Source organism: Dromaius novaehollandiae, chromosome 5, assembly GCF_036370855.1.
Source record: "Dromaius novaehollandiae isolate bDroNov1 chromosome 5, bDroNov1.hap1, whole genome shotgun sequence".
In the NCBI taxonomy this organism is placed as follows: domain Eukaryota; kingdom Metazoa; phylum Chordata; class Aves; order Casuariiformes; family Dromaiidae; genus Dromaius; species Dromaius novaehollandiae.
This window is the reverse complement of record NC_088102.1, coordinates 63,960,645-63,981,363: the sequence shown is the minus strand read 5'-3', so window position 1 is coordinate 63,981,363 and position 20,719 is coordinate 63,960,645. Positions and strand designations below refer to the sequence as shown.

Below are 20,719 nucleotides of genomic sequence, written 5' to 3'. Positions count from 1 at the left end.
ATACTGATATAATGTGAGTGTAATTTCCTCTCTTATTTTATCTGCACTGCACAGTATTATAAATAAACAGCTAAAAAAGAAAAAAGAAAGAAAAGCACCAAACAAATCTGTTGCATCTTCTTTTAAGATTGTACCACTGTAGACACTTGTTCCAGTAAAGTAGAATTGGACCCACTTGATTGCATTTAAATTTTTCATGCTTCAGCAGTTTGTCTGGGAGCACAGTAAAGAAAACCCCCCGAGCGAGGATAGTTTAGAATAATAGAACTTGATTTTGTGTATTATAGCGGCACCATTTGCGCTGCTGTAGTTAGGGTTGTGTCAGCACTTCCATTATAAACCCCTGTTTGCAGGGGTTATAACTAGGGAGATATTTTTTATCAGAAACTTTTTTTTAAAAATCACTTGAGTGAATTTAATTGATAATGAGAGAAAAAAATAAAATAAATTATAATGGAAATTAGTAAATTTCAGCTACCTTTTACAAGCCTTATTTATTATTAATACTGATTTTTTTTCTCTCAGTAGAGATTAGAGCAAATGCATTCTGAATATTTTAACTGTAAAATTATGAAGTTATTATGGCTTAAAATTTGGCTGCTCTGCATAATCGTATTTTAACATTGAAACGTATTAACACAACAACCTGCTCCGTGGTTTGATGTTGTAATACCTATAAAGTATCCTAGTGGGCCGGATTCTTCCCCCTTTGAATTTGATGGGAGCTTGCTGGCATTACTGGTTCAGTGCTGCCTCTGGCCTGGTTTTGCTCCACGCACCGAGTTCTCCTGCCTGAGTACAAAGGAGCCCGTGCAGAGCAAACGCCTTCGTGGAGTAACTGCCCGTATGACACCCAGCCACCGAGTTTGTGTTTACACTGTGTAACTGCTCATAAATGCAGGCATCACCCGGGTTTGGTGCAGAGCCTGGGACGCCCAGATGCCCTGGCCACATGCGGCGTAGTGCCTTAAGGACCGCTGGGAGGAGAAGGTGGAGGCTTCCCCCAGGCAGGATCCTAGCTCTCTGCCCCTTCCACCCCGAGGGTTAAGATCCAGCAGCCAGAAACCTGAAATGTATCATGAAGTGCCGATCTCTGACCAGAATCGCTACACTAGAGCTTGCTGTTTTAATGAACGTGCGGGGGAAGAACAGAGGGGAAACACCTCCGCAAAGCCTGCCCGGAGCAGGGCCCGAGCCGGGAGGCCTGCGCGAGCCCATCTCCGGCACGGCACCTGGGCTGCAGGCAGCTGAGTAAAACGCGGCTCGGAGGAGCGGCTGCCCGTCGGGCAGTGGCCACGAAGGGGTAGCTGGAGCGAGGAGGCACCTCGGCCCTGCTCTTGGTCCTTTCTCAGAGCCGAGCGCCGGGAAAAGGGGCTGGACGTGGCTTGAGGTTATTGGCAAAAATGACTCTGTCAATATAATTTCTTTTCAAAGATGACAGATTCCCCTTTTCTGAATGTAATTAACTTAAACAATAGAATATTGATATTAATACAGGTTTTTATTTGTGTTTCCACCACCACAAAGAAGAGGAAAGTTTGTTAGTATATATGGCAGGAAGAAAGGTGTTCCCCCTAGCCAGCAGTACCTGTCGGTGACTTTCCTGAACGGTCACTTGAGGAAATACCGAAAGCCTGTTTATGAAATAGAGGTGAAGCCTTCCTACACTAATTATATTCAGCATGTAATTTCTAAACTTCAGTCTGAATTTTGATTTTCAATTAACATTCCCAATTTGAAGATAATTTTCTATTTAATGTAATTGCAGGAAATAATTTATTGGCTGATTAAGAGTGAGGGCCCAGCCTTCCTTAAGAAAACAGTCCCTAACAAACCAGCCTTTAGAGCCAACTCGTAGCTTTGGACAGATTCAGCCTATTTTCGCAGCTGCACAGTTGTGTTTAATTAGGATTGTGCACTATTATTCATTGGTGCAGTTTGTAGTTGAAATTATTCTTAAGAGACATTTTCATTTCTAGTTTTGTGTCATGATTAATTTATAGTGAAGAAACAGCCATAGCTATTGCTTTTTGAAGAAGCTCGTTCGGTTTGAAGCAGGAATGAGGTCTGTCGAGGAGGTGAAAGAAAGGAAAATCCTTCATTGTGACTTTCGGTTTTAATGCTTACTTTTAAAACTGCACAGACCGTGGTACGTTTACGTATATTTTCATACGAGTGGTTATATTAACATGACTATTTTAATCAGCAAATGGGAAATAAACCTTTTATTTTATCTTGGGTCATAGTAATTATGAACCAGAACCGTTTGAAGTGCATACAGTAATGACGGTTACTGAACTCTTGGCATGTTCTGTGTGCCATCAACATAAATTCTTAGGCGTAGGAAAGATGTAATACAGGATATAAATTCCTCGGTTCTGTGTATTAGCAACTGTCATATTGGACTCCCACTTACGCTTAGGTTTTCCTAAAGAAAATGCAAACCTTTTTTCCCTAGCAGTATCAAGTTTAAGAGGCAGGATTATCTCTATTTACAGAATAGTTATTCTAAATAGGTATCAATGTTTTAATGTGTTCCAGAGCACTTCAAAGCTTGTAATACTTTTATATAGAACTGTACATAATTAGATTAGCTGATCCTATATTAATTTTTTTTTCACTGTAGGATACTAAATCTGAGCTCCCTCATTAATTGTGAGAAATTTAGCATTAGCTGTTAAATCCTATGTGAAACATGGGCTGCTGCATAAATACTACTGTTTAAATTGGAATTAACTTAATTATTTTTCTTTGCACTTGATATTTCCTTCACTGTAATATTCATGAAAGCATGTGACAGATTTGTAAATTTAACTGTTAGTCTCAGATTTCCAGACCCTTTAATCAGTATTTATTTGTCTGTAGAAACAGTACTAGCAAGTTAATGATTCGCTAATTTGAAAAATGCTCATGTGGTTTCCTATGTTAACTGATTTGTGCATTTTTAAAGAAATGATATGAAATCAATTATTATTAAAAAGCAATTAAGGTGAAGATCTTATTCCTGAGTTTCTCAGCAACTTCACTGTCAAGGATATTCTAAAGTTACTGAAAACTGGAAAAATAACTAATATATGTTAGCTGTCTTCTTTCAGGTTTATTAATGATTGTTTTAACAGTTGCAGTTAATCTTATTAGAAATTTTAAACAAAGTGTTTTCAGATTTTGAGTTGAAGTCAGTTATATTTTCATGCAAGTGCAGAAACTGTTTTGAAAGCTGTGTTTGCATACGAGATGGCAGTAAGAAGCCATTATTGGGAAACGACATTTAACATAAATCAATGCACTTGTTCATTACACTTTTAAGTCATTTAAAGTAATTTGTTGAGATATATCCTGTATTCAATGCCTAATATAAAATGAAACATAATTATTTTAGATTTTTAATTCAAACTGTAAAAATTAAGCAGATATTAACAGCCAGTCATTCAATAAACCACTCAGTTTTAGAACACTTTTCACATAAATGTCACAGAACACTTTCCAAAAGGTAAAGTTGGATAAAATTATAAACAGCTTAAGAGAAGATAAGGCTTTAAACAAACAGCAAAAGGAGTTGTTTAGAATAGTTTGAAATTGATTTAACAATTCTCATCTCTGTAGAAAACAAATTCCGCTTGCAAGGAATGAGGTTGGGGAAAGCATGTGGCACCCTCTCATCCAAATATGTGCTTGTAACAGCCTGCTCGTGGGAGTGATCCTTTAAAGACTTGGGCTACCAGGCAAAATCAACATGAAAATAACCCTAAAATCACTATTTTCTCATGGCTGGAGAAAATTATATTGTTTGATGAGTCTCAGTTAATAGGATGACATGACATAACCAAACCCTGAACTTCACCTGGTGTCAATGAAAACTTTATCTCAATGTCATGACCCGCCCAGGGCTTTGGACCCAGATCCTCCCAAACCTTACTTCTTAGCCTACTTTCACTGATTGTGGAAGATTAGTTGTAACTGCTGTAGGCAATGTGTACCTGATAGCCAGTGTGTTCCGAGGCCTGTTTTGAGCTTGATCTTTTCATGTAATATTAACATCTTCTATTTGTCTACTTTTCTTGTTTTGTAGAAGAATGTCTTCCAAGCAGGCCACCTCTCCATTTGCATGTGCAGCTGATGGAGAGGAAACAATGACCCAGGACTTAGCATCACGAGACAAGGAAGAGGGCAACAGTGATCAGCATGCGACCTCTCATCTGCCTCTACATAATGTAATGCACAACAAACCTCACTCTGAGGAGCTACCAACTCTGGTCACAACCATCCAACAAGATGCTGAATGGGATGGGGTCATCTCAGCCCAACACAGAATGGTGAGTTTCACAGTTCTCATAGCAGCTTTCTAAGTCGGTATCAGAAAAGACTGTTCACTTCCATTTTGACAGACATGTTCAGTGCAGTCGTTCTCGGGTGTGAAGCTTTTTACATGGTCAGATGTCAGCGTTAGCAATAGATCAACATCAATATGGTGTAATTGTAAATTACAGTTGTATAATCTTGGTAAGTATACAGGTCTATATGCATGAGGTCATATGATGAGTTCACCTTCGGAAAGGAAATGCATCTATTTATCATGTTTTCATTCATGCCCTGATTTATGTCATAACCTCTCTAGCTCATATATTCAAGCATTAATTTCAGACAGGAGGATGTAGCTTGCAACTGTTTGTCATCTGCAAAGTGTTGGGCTGAAGGAAGAAAGTTTAATAGATTTTTTTAACTTGCCACTCATAAACAGAATCCACCAAATCTAGAATGTTATAGCTTCACACCACAACAAAGAAGCTGGCCTTTTAGGTGACACAAACATCCTGCTACACTTACATGAAATTACTTTTTGTGAAGGGGAAAGGTTTTTATGAGTAACTATCTCATGCTCTTCTACTCTAGATCCCCAGTTTGTATATAGGTGAGGTTCACAAAGATCAGAATTATTATCTGTATTCTTTTCAGTTAGCCCAAATAAAATTATTTTACAGTTGTAATACTGTCTCTTTGCATCCCCCCATCTCTGCTATAAATAGGCAGACTGAATGAAGACTGAATGGGCATAGCATCTTAGTCAATTTATTTTCCTTAATACGTGTTCCTGGGGAGCAGAATTAAGACACATGGAGCAACCAGGTGCTCTGTAAATTTAGAACACCGTAATTCCAGACTCTCCATAAAGTGACTTTCACAGACGTTAAATTCACATAGTTAGTTTAACAAGAATACCCTGCCTTTTCATAAAATTTCTTTTGTGTTTTTATTAGATGTCTAAGACTAGATCTTTTTTCAGGAAGTCTAGATTTGTTTTCAGTAAGAGTTAGAACTTTTTATTGAGGTAAAAAATAACAATTGTAGAATTTTTGACAACTCTAACAGTAATGAATTTATTTCAGATTTGGCTAATCATAATAATTTTGATGAGTTATTCAAGATAGAGGCTGCCATTCTTCATGCATATTATGACTCCTGGAGTTAGAGGACTAAATAAATGCTAGCACTTGAATAATATCTATTCTCTTAAGATAGTTTTTTACAAAATCAAATGGATTCACAAGATTAAGTCAAACTAGAACAATGCTACCTAATCTGTAATGCACACTTTAACCCCTGTGAAGAACTCTCTGTCAGGCCTAAAATATTCCTAAGGATTTGTGCTACTGCCATGAAGCAAGCAAAATTTGTGGTCTTCTTTCAGCTGTAAAAATGGCTTTAAAGAAAAATGATTAAAGATCAGTAATTTGGCAAGGTAGGTTATATTAGTCACAGGTCACCTAAATATGTATGTTATTAGATGCATACTAATGTTGTAAGTTGTATATAGGGCTTCTATGCAAAATTTCCTGATGAAACTTATTTTTGCCCAAGTCATGCAATAACAAGCATATCGTAATAATTTTAATTTAGTTCTATGTTACCAAGAGCGAAAGCAGAATGCAGAATGGAAAGGTTTGATCAAATCTGTTGATGAAAAAATAAATCTGTGAATTCATCAGTCATTTCGCTATTCATTCAGCGAGGCATGTGCTCTCTGGGAATTTCAGTCTCAGGTCAATAAACATTGATAAAATGATGGTGTGTCCCAGGGAGAAAGGAACTCATCACCCTGGGGCATCTCCCAAAGCATACGTTTTTGATTCAGGCTGTCTCTTGGACCTGGAGTAGTACTCGAGCCCAAGCGACAGAACCTCTTGCAGTGTGGTCAGTTGTGCTCATTTGCATTGCTCTAGAATGACCTTACACTTACGGCAGAAGACAGCAATCTCCGTTTTCTTAATGCTGCACTATCCTGTCAATGCTTGCTGTACCTCTGGACGGGCATGAACCAATCTCCACCTTATCATGTTTCAGAACAGGTGCACAAACTTTGCTTGAGTGACTTAGCACTCTGTTTTTTCTCCCTCCCTTTTTCAGTAAATCCTCCATCATCTATCTGCATGAATCTCCTGAAAATCATTAGTAGTTTCCACGATTCTCTTGGGTCAAATTTGGTGGTGTTTGTATGCCATCCTTACTTAGGTGGCATTCAGCTAAACCAAACAGAATTTTTTGCCCAGCTAAAAGCTGGGTATAATTTACAAGTTTCAGCCAGAAGTGGAAACTGAGCTTCTCAGGCATGCTATTCAGTTGCGCTTAAAAGAGAACTATAAGACCGCAAGGTTTAGCAAGGTCCCAAATAATTTAAAACTGCACGGAGCAGGGTCCCAGTTTATTTACTGTAAAAGTGGCAGTTTAGATGACTAGCTAGATCACAACAGTGAAGTGGTGAAAAGATTTTTTTTCTTGAGGGACTGTCACGTAGATTGATTTTTTTTTCTTCTTTGTGTCCTGCATGAGAAACCCTTTAAACTCCAATTAAGTTTCTTTGAAACATGTCAGTCTCCAAGTAGACATCAGTACTGCCAGTAAAGAATTCAGAGAGGCCTGAAATCTTCCTGCTGAAGGCAATTTTTTAGTCCTTGAAGGGAGGATAGGAGTTTTGTTGCAGAAAGAGGAGTTCTAGAAGGAGGACTGGACAATTCTGAGATAGGTACTTTAGTAGTGACCACTTTTCTTCTTCATAAAACCAAACTCCCAGAAGGCAAGCGCCTTCTGACCTTTCACAGACGGATCCTTTCAAAGCAGATTTGAAGAAGCACCTGCTCATACCATTTACACTGAAAATAAAGACAGTGCTGCCACCATTAAAATGCATCAATAATGTGTGTTGTCCAGTTATAACATAGTAAATTCAAAGAGTTCTGTGTTGACAGATGGGGAGGAAAAATTTTGTGTGGATATATGAATAGGAAAAGCTTTGTTTTTTAAGTGGTACCTAATTAAGGGCACGATCCTGCATCCTTTGTGCCCTTAAAACTACTGAAGAGCTCACTGGAATTTTTGAGAGCACACAGTATGCATCGAAACATGCTATGAGGGTTGTATGGATCTTAGACAAAGAAAGATATTGTAGTAGGAAAAGTTGACTAAAAAATTATTGAGGTTTTCCCCAACATTTATTGCATGCGGAGCTTTCTGTGATATAAGATACCTTTAAACTTCATTGTGTATTATCATAAAAACAACACACTGGCTAGAAATGTTTTCAAACTTTCACTCCCTTTTGATATCAGGCATTGCTTTCCACGGAGTCCTTTGTGTATTCTGAAAGTCTGGAAGCCAAAATATTTTGTTTTAACTCCCACTCTATAGTATTTCCCAGCTGTGTACTTATATGGTGTAATAAAAGGATTTAACAAATGGGAAATAGCAGCTGCATTTGGAAATTCCCTTTGTGCTCCCTTTTCATTTGACAGATTCAGCAATGTGTAACAACTGTAACGTCAGACCTGTAATGACTTACACTGCGAGTATCATATCACCAGCCAATTTGATGTTACAGTGGAGAAAAAATAAAGCAACAGAAGGGTTTGGGCCTGTAATTTCATATGGCTGAGCTGGAAAGATTATCAGTATATTTCTAGCTATAACTTAAAATAAAAATACCTGGACGCTTGGGTATTTATTGCTGCTTGTGCTTCTGCTAGAAAATAAATACTATTTTAGACCAAGGAATTAACTTTTTGCTGCAATAAACTTAGGGAAGAGGGGAAAGTGGTACTAAGATAAGAGTGAGGAAACTCTCTTACCTTCTCTCATGTGCAGTGATTAGCAGGCAGGAAATACCACCAAATTTTATAAATTGCATCCAAAACCTGACTCTCATGGGGCATCAGGATGAGGAGGGATGAGAAAAAAACAATAGAATTTATTTTTGCTAAACGTAAAAGCAACTAAATTTTTTATCCCAAAAATGTTTTTACTGGTAACTATGTAAAGTAAGGGAGACTCATGATTTGTGCTTCATTGCTTGGGGTGCCAGGAAGTGATCACCTCCTGTCCCCATCTTCATCACCAACCCTGCACAGTTTGTGAGGCAGATTATAAAGGTTTTCTATTTTTGCTCTGAAGTGTTGGGGGAAAGCAGTGCCAAGAGCAAGCTACCAGATGAGGAGGACGAGTGGCCTGCTTCACTTTGGTGAAGTGGCTGGTGTCTTCCCTGAGGTCTGCAGGCTAGGCACAGGCCCTTGTTGGAACAATAAATTCAAGCGGCTTTAACCTGATGAAATCTGGAATCTTTCTCCATATGACAGAATTACTTTTTTTCTGAAATGATAAAAAGAAGAGAGGCAAATTCCATTCCCATCCTCAAACTCCATGTATAACAATTTGGTACCGGACAGGGTCTTTGAAGAGCTCACCGGCACTGTGAGGAGGAGTGCATATGCGTGAGTGGGCAAAGCTCTTTTCTTTTCCTGCTGACGTTCCTCCTCTACCTCTGCTGTCAGGGTGCAGCCGGGAGTTTACAGGCAATGTGTGCGTGCCCAAGGTGAGGGCACCCACATCTTTTTGCTCTACCGTTACTTGAAGTGATGCAGTAAGAGACCGTTACAGGGAACCACAGCAGCAAATAGGGTCTAAAGGATGGGTGTTACTTCCCTATGAGCAAGGAAAGACCAGCACTCTGTGAGTATACAAGTTAACTGCCTCCAAATATATGCTGCGTTTCCCCTTGTATGATTTGTGACATCATTCAGAGACCCTTGGAGTTTAGAATCAAAATTTATGTCCCTGGATTTTATGTGAAATGGGAACACTGACGTATACTTCATAATTGTGTCACGTCTCTCTCTGTTGTTGACCTCTTGCCAGAAGAGCAAAAGGCTTGCTACCTTTCCCCTGGGCCTACACATACCTCTCAGCAGTAGTGTTTCATATATTCAGCAGGGAAAGATCTCTTAATGACTATTGTATTCATTCTCTTTTAAATAATTTTAAATCACCAAGTGTCCAATTTAACTTTATATAGCTTTTTAGCAAAACTATTAACACCAGAAAGACAAAAGTAGCTGGTATTCTTGCGGTCTTAATGTTTCAGTGCTTACTGCCTCTACAAAAAACAAACACAATCCACCCTCCCAGCCCTGATCCTTGCTATAGGCTTCCTTGTCAAAAGTTCTTCCCTTTAGTGAAAATAAGCTCCGGTTTTTAGGAAAGATGTTGGAAAAATGTTTGCATATACTGCGCACTGTGAATTTGTTGTTATAAAGAATTCATGGCTTCAAAGTCTTAAAGTTATGGACACAATTACATATTTTGAAATTCTATTTTTAGTTGATCTAGTGGCTGGATACGAGCATATAAAATACATCAAATATAAATGCCCTAACTCTAGCAATTCTGTATCTATCTGCTAAATTGCTCATGCAGCTGTTACTTACATGTTCAAATCTGAGTTTTGTGATGATCTATTGCAGTTTTACTGTGGTAGTAATATTATTTCTGGATGCCAGGTAATGCATCAGAATTTTTACCTAACTGAAGAAAGAAATACTTTCACATGTGATTGCATGGCTACAAGGTTTTGGCTGAAACTAAAGGGTGCAAAAAACCAGATGATATGATATTTTATTTTTTCCATAAAATAGAACCCTGTGAGAAATATATTGCAGAAAAGGTAGAATTTTTTCAAGCAACAAGCATTCAGGTATGTGCTTAACGTGACTTTATTAGGACTAGCAATGACTATAATGTTAAGCATGTGCCTAAAGGTTTGAAATATCAAGGATGTAGTTTTACTAGCTTAAGCATAAAAATAGGTCTACCTTTCATATTAAAAATAACAAAACAATTCCCTAAAAATATGCAGGGTGGTGTATTTAATGGAGCTGGTAAAATACAAATTAACTTGTTTAAAGAAGAACCAAATAATTGTTCTTCTTCACATGCTCATTCTACTTGTATTATTTTCATTGTCACACTGTACAATTTTTCCAAATGTAAGGTCTATTTTAAATCTTTCCCTGTATTCTAGGGAGAATAGTGTTTAAATAGAATTAATCATCACCTGAATACTTCACAAAAGACTTCTAGTTTACGTTCATCTAAATCTGTAGACATTTTATGCATTTTCCCTTATTTTTTTCCATTTTCTTATAAAGCAATTTCTGAAAAGTTTTTAATCCAGTTCTGTATGTGGAATTTTTTCAAAAGTAGAAGCATTAACACGCTCTAAATTGTTAAATTTTTTTTTTCCTTGGGCAAGAAGGAATCAGGTATGCATGCTGATTAACACACTCCAGTCATTAACATGTGATTATGTGGGCTGCATATTGAGCACCTGCCAAAAGATAAAATCCAGCACTTTACTACATCTGTGCAAGGACTTTTTGCATTTCTTTTGTACTTTGACAGCTCAAGAAAAAGCAGACTTTGGTATCTTTGTTCAGCATAATAAAAACTGTGTACATAAAATGTCTGCATGGAGGAAGGAAAGATACTACATATATTTGTTTTAATCTTTGAGGCCATGAAAAATCCAGTGACTGAGCCTTACACAGCACCAAGTGTAATATGAATCTCCTAATGTACTGTATCACTGACATTCATATACAGTTTACAACATTCCTGCATGTTTATACGGATTATCTGTTCTGGGATTCAGCCAATGTTATTCTAGTTCACAACAGTTTTATGTGATACCTTTATGTCTCATAAATGTCTTGTTTTTATTTCAATCTTCCAAGTGTTTCATCAGTGTTTACCTTAAAGAAATACAAGTACTCTGTGCAGCAGGCTGGTTTCCTGCATGCATTCCTCTGCAAAAGCTGAAGTGAACGCATAAAGCATGCAATTCATGTCTTGCAGCTGTATACGGAGAAGGATTTGCATTGCATGCGATATTGCTAAAAACAAGAATACAAATTTTACCCTCATATTTACAGTAGAACTAGTTATAAGTTGGACAACTAAGGCGATGTAGTATGAGGAAGCTGGGCATGTACAAAGTGGCCTGCAGTATCCAGGCCACGCAGTCCTTGTTGTGTTTGGCAGCTCTGACAGCATACATCACAAAGTATGTGTCTTTATTTACCCGAAGGGTAAACAGCGTCGGTCGGCCAGGACTGATCACAATGCATCTGCAGTTTCAATTTATGAAAATGTAAGTCTAAATTCTCATTCTGTAAATGGTTATTCCATTATTTTGTCCTTAATAAGAGCATTTAACCAAAGTCTTAAGTTCCAGGGCATAAAGTCTCAATATTTTTGTGTTTTATTGCCAGGCCTAAACACAGGGAGTTAGGACCTGTGGTATTTGGACAATTAAGGAAATCCTTAGCGTCTAACCCTTGCAAAGGCACGCACGAGTTTATGCGTGTCGTGTAAGAATGAGTCGATTGCCCTGTACAGATGACTGGCCCTTGTATTTAACTGTTTTGGGGCGATTTGCTGTTCTGGAACGGGAAGAAAATGCCAGTCAACTGCTTTAACAGGTTTGCTCATTTAGAAAGAGAAGGTTTATAGTTGAAAACTGTAACACTTTTTCTAAAATACTCTCCCCATGGATGTTGGTATATGTGGATTAATCTAGGTTTGCTGCAGCAGTTGGGTTTGAAGAGCTTGCTCCAGTTAAGCAGAGGTGTTTCACACGGGGCGGAAGGTTCCAGGCCCGGGCCTGCCGGGTGGCCGTCCAGCCTGGCAGAGGCCTCTCGCAAGGCCACACTCGCCTCCTCTGTGCTTGATCAGCACGTCAGCCCATTTTTAAGCCTTTTATCTAAACTACAGTTATTTTCCCTATTTTTTTTTACTTTAGGTTATTTTTCCTTGGCTTAGAGCTAGTGCTTACTGTTGTATCATATAGTGTTGAGGTTTTACATATGTACAAAAGGCCAAATGCAAGCCTTTTTGTGGATCGTGTTCAGGCTGTACTCTGGCAGCTGAAATCAGTGTAAGTTTTATCCGAGAAAACGCTGAGTTAAAAACTGGAGGTTTTATTCCATTAGTTGCCATTTGCCCTCCCACTAGCATAATTTGCTGAGACTTTACAAATGATGTTCTCTCAATAGCTCGTAGCAGTCATTCTCAAGCCTTGGATTTAAATAAATCTTTCTTAATAAAACTTTTGTTTTTTTTTTTAATCAGATGAGAATTGGAAATGATCATTTAGATTTTTAATTTCTCTTAATTCTATTTAATTAAGTTCCCCAAAATGGGAAACCTTATTTAATGTAGTGATTGGAAACGATTTTGTAAACATTTGCTTTCATTATATGTTAACTCCAGTCTAGTTCCAAGTGCCAGCATGCCTCTAGTACTTGGAATAAAAACCACTCTGGATATCCAACTTTCCTGGGGTGTTTACATGTGTCCCATTCAATGCAGAGACAGATAAATATCCCTTTATAACAAAAAAGCCTCATCCACATGGAAATAAGCAATTCAGCTAACACATTTTATGTTAGTAATATTTGCTTTCTACTTCTTCTTGGCCATTCATCCTGGGGGTTCAGCTGAACTCTTACAGAAACAGTTTTCTCTCTGGCTACTGAGGAGGATTACAGTTATCCACCTTCAGTCAAAGTCTGGCGGTAGTTTTCCTTACACTGCTGACTAACACCGTGACCCTGGCTTTGTGCAGCCTACCATTTCACTTCCCAGTTTTGTCTCTTTTCTCACTCTCAGAGAGCACCTACGTTTGAGGCAGAATCTGTGCTCCCTGCGCAGCACGCAGGTGCCGCTGTGAGGAACGGCGCTGTCCCCTCCTACGCCCCACAGCCGCCGCTGCTCCTGCCCCGGGAGGCTGCTGCCCAGGCCAGCCTGTTGCCAGGCTGTCGGCCCATCCTGAGCCCCTACCACCACCGCAGGGAGCGCTCTCCGGGGCCGCACCCCAGGAGAGTCGTGCCTGGAGAGGCCCCAAGCGGAGATTTCTGCTTCTCAGCCCCCAAATACAGGATTGGTTTGTATTTCAGCCCTTCAGGAGAGGGAGCAAGAATATTTAATCTTGACTTTGCCGAATCCATGATGCTGTAGACGTTACCTTTTGCTAATGTAGCCTACAATCTTTTACCTATGTAATGGTCTTTTTTGTGTTCGTTTTGTTTGTTCTATTTTAGAAACGTAAGGGCTTAATAGAAGTTGTCCCGACTTGGTTCATGATTCAGGTTGCAGATATTGATATAAATATTAGATTCCCTGTATCAAAACTACGAGGTCAACTTTTAATACCCTTATTTACCTCACTTACCGCAGTACTCTCTCATTTATCCTATTAAAACCAGTTGGATCACTAATGGGAAAATGAAGTACTTAATAAAGCTGTTAGAATTGAAAACACAAGAAAACACATTTTTTACACCAGCAGGAAAATTATAATTGTTTATTCAATCCCTCTTCAACAGAAGCACGTTGAAAGTGTAAGACTTCCTTATTCTGTACAGTAACTAAGCTTTCTTTTTGAAGAGTATTGTCGACACAAGATAGGAAATTTGGCGAATGTACATACTAAAAAATTATTTTCTTAATGTGAGAGGCATGCCAAAATGTTTACACAATATTATCTTAAGGTTAATTTTTAAAGGAACCATTACAGAGTGGGAAGAAAATACCGTGTATGTTGCCACAGAGAGTCTCCGTCTTATTTATACTAGGCTGTTGTTTGTAATTATTCAGAATTGTTTCTGCCATTGACAAAACTATACTTGAGCCATTCACAGAACCGCTCAAAGGAATGGCCAACAGGCCATTCATTGTTTCTACTACACAGCTTGGAAAGCTGATAAGTATAAGGACACTGTTGTCGAACCACATATATTCAAAGTAAAGTTGTGATTGGTTAGAGAAGATGCTGCCCCTCTAATATAAAAAATGCCAAGGACGGGCACATGAAAGCTTTTACCATGTTGCATTAGAAATCCTAATGCTGTTTTCTCACTGACATACCTGTGTTTAGGGGTACGTAGAAGCATGATTTCATGTACTGGCTACCTTTCCTTGCGTGAGCCATGCATAATACTTAAGTATTCATGCCTTGCTAATTTCTTGGGTTTTTTTCTTTTGTCCATTTCTTTATTTTTCTCCATTTTGTGCACACTGAAACCTAATCCTTAAATTTTAATGGCTATAAATAGGTACTTATTTTCTTATAATGACATTTTGTCAATACCACTAAGTGCAATGAGTTGAATGATCTGTAATAAAACTATGTCTATGCTATTGGACTGGCAAGAAAATGTGTACAGGAAAAATGTCCTTTATCTACCTTGAGATTAAAAACCCACATTTCAAAACTAGACTCAATTGATTGTCCCTGTTGAATAGTAAGCAGCTGGAATAGTGGTCCAGAATGAGTTTGTCTTAAACTGTTGGACAGTAAGATTTTCTGTTTTAGTTATCTCTGCAAATAAATACATTTCTGGCTTAAAAGCTTATTTAAATCTGACACAAGACAAAGAAGAAAGTTTAAGATATACAATCAATCACCATACATTTTGTTGCTTAAGCAGTCAGATTTGTGCCTATGTTTGTGTCATAGGCTGTCTTCAAATTTTATTTTTTGTGTCTTATCAAGGGCTGGTCTTTAAATGTCAGCATTGTGGTGGGTAATTTGTAGATCATGAACATGGCCTGGTGGAGGATGGAAACCCCTTTGCAATGCTTTTGTGTATTCTGGTACAAGCACATACAGCTCTAAAACTATCCAATAACAATGTGTGAGTGGGAGGATAGTTTTATAAGTCTAGCAAAGGTATGGGAACCTGAGCAGTCTGCATGATATATCCATTTGGATTAAACTGAGAAGAAAGAGCTCACTTTGCTGTGTTATCTACACCAAGTGATACTTTTACTAAGGATAAAATACCCTGTTAGGACCAAATTCAAAGTTTTACAAATGTGGCTTTATCTTAAATTTCTTCTTTTCTCAAATCTGTTCTCACTGGAAATAAAATACACTTCTTGCTTCAGGAGGAAAGAATATTTTGATACTGCAGCTTTATTAATATTTCAGTATTGTTCTAGTTCTTGATTAGAGATTGAATTAAATCTAATGTAGTCAACACTAAAAATGTGTAGGTTTACTGTGACTGAATTTCACCCATTTTGGATGAAAAAGCCTGCTCTATGTCAAGTTTTTTGTCCATAGGCTATATATTTGCCATTTACCTTATGTTGATATATTTTCCTTTTTTCTCCTTCTAACATGGTAATCACTGAAGTCAGTAACAGTTGTGTGCCTTGGCAAATACAGCTTTCAAAGGAAGTATCATGAGTTGAAGATATAATTTCAAGTTTAGACTTAAAATGCCATTTTATAGAAATATATGAATTTTAAATTAGAGGTTTTAGGGATTTGTCAGTTGTCTGGTGTATTATATAGCTATTGGATGAATTTGACCACCAGATTGTGTCCAAATGCATTAAATGGATATTCATATTAGTCAGATATTTTGTTGCCCAATTTCCTATTAAATATTATCAGTTATGCAGATAGAAGTTGACTTGTACTGAGAATTTTCATCAGTGCTGCTGGATTGCTCAGCTGGGTTTTGCAAAATGCAAACATTTAAGTTGATCTTGGCTTGGCACTTTATTTACTGGTGCCTCTTCTATACTCTTGGAAAAGGCATGAAAAATATCTTTGAGTAGCTTCCCTTCTCCCCTCTCTTCAGGTCAAATGAAATGAAATGGAGCTTCCTCATTCCATAAAAGGTGGAAAAAGAACCAGGTTCCCCTTGCCTACCCACACATTTATTTTCTTGTTGTATGGTGAGCAGCATAGCAGGCCTTTTCTTTTCTGGACTCCAGATTTTCTAGTGAGAGTACCTTGTGCATGAGAGCGAGAGGACCAACCAACAATTTGTGGAGAAGAGATACTTCTTCTACTGAGCAATACCCATGCTCTGCTAGTCTCTTTTCTGAGGGTATCTGTGCCATGAGGATGCGTTTCCAGTTACGTTATGAGGCTGTCTGCATGCTGGTTGTGAATGTGTGCATATATGAACTTTTGATAGCTAGGCCTGTGTTTTCACACAGGTGCTAGGAGCGCTTCTGGTCATGCAGTGGGTGAGGAGCTGGAACATAAATGTGATGTAAATTGTTCCATGAAAGATGATGTGGTCCACCAAGCTCATCAAAATCCTCCATGAATTTGCTGTAACCTTTATTTGATTTTGAACAAGCAGATCATTGCAGTAATAATTGCCTCTCAAATACAGATGAGTCACCTTTCTGCGGAAAATATAATGGAAAGGCTTCCCTTGCCCCATTGTTTTTTAATCTGTCTAGTCTTCCATGAATGTGAGATCAATATAAGCTATTCATATGACTGGAATAAAAGAGAAAGCTGCTAACTGTAGATATATAGGAATAAAAATACCTGTCTGAAGCCTTTATAATGTTTCAGTACACTTAGCAAAACTGAGCAGTTTTATTCTTAAGTTTCTTAACAATTTGTCTAGAATCATAGAATGCATGAAAATTGCTCTTATTTCTTGTAGATAATTGTAGATGCAGCTGATTTAGATTTTTCTGAGTTCTGCTATTATTAGTTGTATATTTACACTGGATTGGTCTACAGTTTTTCCATTTGCCCATTTAATCCCTTGAATGCCTTTGAGTTTGTGCAGTTCTCTTGTTGGCTTCTCAGCCACCCTTTTTACTACTGCTGATTTCAGAGAAAACTGGAGTTCAGAAAGTCATCGTTGCTGGGTTTCTTAAAGTGCCAATTCAGATAATACACTGAAAATGTGTTAGCCATTTAGTGATCCCAGTACTGCAGCTGCAGAGCCAAACAGAACCAATCATGTTAGGGATACCTTTTGTTCTTTCTTTGTTTTTATTCTACATTTTAATTATCCACAAAACTGACATTATAATGTACTCTATGAGTTGAACAAATCCTCATTCTTTCGGAGATTATCGCTCTGCCTCTACCCCGTGAACGTGCCTCGTTTTCACAGAGGCTAAACTTGTCCCTTCTCCATTATGGCCATTTCAGGCTTTTGGGTGAAGAAAAAGGAGTGTGGATGCGTTGCCTAATGGAGGCAGGATTTGGAGAGTCTTACGCGAGTGTGGAAGGAACATTGTGCTGCACTGTGTATGCCTCCAGAGGAGGGAGAGGGCAGGTTATCAGGAGGAAGAACATTCAGTCATTTCTGCTTACCCCACAGATTAGCCTTATCTTCTTGTCTCTGGCCTAAACAATAGATTGAGTGTTCCTTGCTGAGAGCGTGATAAAAACCCCATTGAGCTTGATGGATATTCTCCATGGACTATGAGAGGACTTTGCTTTATTGAGAACGAACAGCTTTTAAATTACTAAGCTACTCTTATACTGTAAGCTTCAAAGGTGTAAATGCCATGTTATATGGTACTAATTCTTCATTAAGGAAATGCATTATAGAAACTAAAGTTTAAATTTTGAAAAATATTAGAAGATGGGTTTTTTTATTCCCATAGGAACTTTACAAAAAGTCTTAAGAAAAGTGCAAAATAGTTTTCAGAAACTATTGAAGATAATAAAGTCTTCCTTTTGTAGCAATGAAGTAAGTGCAGCTCCAAAACAACTCCATCTAAGCTATCATTGTTTTGTGTGGTCTCTGATTCTTTAATCAATACAAATTGATTGAATAAGACATTCTTTAATGTCTGATAGATTAAAAAACGAGGATAGAGGTTTGTTCTATGTCATCTCTCTTTTTATCTGTGCTTACATAACTTCTGTCACTACTGCTGTGTTGAAAGGGATGCTGTGACTGCTGATACAATATAGTATCTTCTTCTAGTTTGCTGCCTTAGTGAATAAATGCATTTTCAACCTCACTAGCAAAAGCTGCCTCCTTCTCTAGTAGCAATAATAATGCCATGCTGAGCATATACCGCAGTGCTCGATAGCGATTTGTCACCACCACCTTCTATGCAGTCCACAGCCCTTAGTTGCCACACTTGTTCATTGCTAGTGTTGTTCCTTCTGTTATTTTGCACTGCCATTTCTCAATCCCTTCAAGCCTGAAGGAAAGATTTATGTCTGACATTGTTGCCAACGGTTAATGTTTTCTAGTCCCTCTTTCTTCAGACTGTTTCACGTGGGATATTGCACAACACAGGTTGCCTTAGTACTCTGTAGATGGGTATTTTCAGCTCACAAAGTAGTAGGAATATTATTGTTTGTTGTGCATGCTATGCATTTACCATGGCTTTGGGAGAATGATTTTAGATAGAACTATTAATTCTTCTCTTAATTCTTAAATAGATTGTGACTATTATTATTACTCTTTGATTTTAATGAAAATCTGCTTTATGGCATTGAATATATTCACTGACATTTCTAGTCAACAATAAACACAAAGCCCAATATTTTTTTAACGCAAATTTTTAACATCCCAGCTGATATCATTAATAAATTAAAATAGAATAATAATTTTGGAAAGAGAACTGCATGAGAAATTCTTGTGGTTGAGGTTTTAAGGGCAAATTGAAGAGTTTGTACTCTTCTTAGCAGAGGGAGTGAGAGCAGAGATGTAGCAAATGCCTGTCGACGGGAGGCTAAGGAGGCTGAGCAAAAGAAGGCCACATAAGGCTCCGCTTTTGGGTGATACGGCAAAATTGATGAGAGCTGGATGTTAATGGTTGCTTTTGATGCTTATTCCTTAGCTTATTGTCCAAATACTATGTCTTACCTATTGACAAAGGAGATATACCTTTTTTACTTCTGTTCCTGTATTTTTGATTATATAATCCCTCTTTTGACAAGTGCGGTCCTAATAGCTGTGTATCAGCACACATGAATTGTTCTGCCATAAACTTGTCTGCTTTTGTATATTGGAAGCACTATAATCCTTATTCTTTAAGAAAAGGATATTATCTAAAGAGTGGTAAATGAGTATGAATGGATGCATACCCAAAGCCTTGTTTCACTGTGCAGCGTATTCCTTTGATTGTCTTTGCTCCTCAGTTAGTACTAGCCTAACTCCTTCTCAAGTTTTAAACCTATGTTGATTTCCATTAGCTGAGGATGTGTCCAGGAATTATTTGGCCTTGCCTGTATTTTCTCTCTTGATGCTACATGTGATGCCATTACTTTAAAAAAAAAAAAAAAAGAAAACTTCAAAAGCTGTACAAGTTAATTGAAAAAAGTGTGAAATCGCTTGTTTCTGACAAGCAGAACCCGTGATGAGGACTATCTGAGGCATGAAACATGACTGTAGAAAGCATGGAGAGGACTGGCCTTAAGGAAAAAGAGGCCCCTGTCAAGCCCTGAAGCTAAGGCATTCAAACTGTAATGCCCATTTTAGAAGCTGCAGGATTCATGTAGGCTCCTTGGTATGACATACTAACAAGTAATGCTTTCAATTGCTACCTGTTTGAGATCTTCCTGATATGAGAAAATAGCCTATGTTTTCACATTGTGTTGTTTCTTTGCAGGAGTCAGAAAGTAATAAGTTATGTTCCCTATATTCCTTCCGAAATACCTCTACCTCACCACACAAGCCCGACGAAGGAGGTCGTGACCGCAGTGAGCTAATGACCAGTGTTAATTTTGGAACGCCAGAACGCCGCAAAGGAAGCCTTGCTGATGTGGTGGACACACTGAAGCAGAAGAAACTAGAAGAAATGACCAGGACTGAGCAAGAGGGTATGTGTTGGATAAGACTGAAACATTTTTTTTGCCCCTTACAAATTTTATGGTATAAAGAATGTGTTGGGTATCAAGAGCCAGAGAATTGCATAATTGGCAAAGGCTAGGAGAAAGTTATTCACAGGTTACCATGGCAATGGTAGTTTGAGATCCATTGGGGATTTTAGACAAATATGTCTGTTTCTTAAAACTTTCTAAATTGTGTTGGTTGTCTGTGAGTCAAAGGAAGATTGTAGGTTTAGATGAAAACTCAACTCTTACTTGAAAGGTTACAATGAATTCCTAACTGGTCGTAGAGTAGTGAGGGATATTCTTCAGTGGTATTTGTTCTTTTTCTTTTAGAAGATAAATGGTTATTCTAAACAATAGGAATGAATAAAACAAGAGCTGTTTTATTTTGCCTCTGAAATTCTCATCTTTCATCACCTTAATGACCCAGCATCTGTGGCTAGGAGAATGGGAAACTGTTTTGAGTTTTAAGAGGACCTAGTTCTGACCTATATATCTAGATTTGCAGCTGAAAAAATCATTTTTTTACAGTCTGCTCAGATATTGTTACATGTGTTAAAAGATAGACATAAAAATGAGGACAAATCTTGGAGCTGTAAGGCAGTTTATGTTCAGTCTTTATTCAGATAATGTTTTCCTTGACTTTGCTAAGATTTTTGCTTTGGTGGGGACTAAACAATTGGAGAATGAGTTTATCAGTGTGCACACAGTGGACAGGGTCCACTATGAAAATCTTTCCCCATTTCAAGTAGGACGAAGTTTTGGTAG

At 38.0% G+C, this 20,719-nt stretch overlaps 1 protein-coding gene across 18 annotated transcripts in view; it reads left to right on the top strand.

Annotated features, from left to right (window-relative positions):
* SOX6 (SRY-box transcription factor 6) overlaps positions 1-20,719 on the top strand; it is a 386,297-nt gene that overhangs the window by 144,934 nt on the left and 220,644 nt on the right. For all 18 annotated transcript variants that reach the window (XM_064513069.1, XM_026104417.2, XM_064513071.1 and 15 more), the window contains 2 exons: positions 4,070-4,313; positions 19,729-19,939. In XM_064513069.1, coding sequence (XP_064369139.1) covers positions 4,074-4,313; positions 19,729-19,939 — 451 coding nt within the window. In that variant the 5' untranslated portion in view covers positions 4,070-4,073. The remainder of the gene's footprint in view (positions 1-4,069; positions 4,314-19,728; positions 19,940-20,719) is intronic.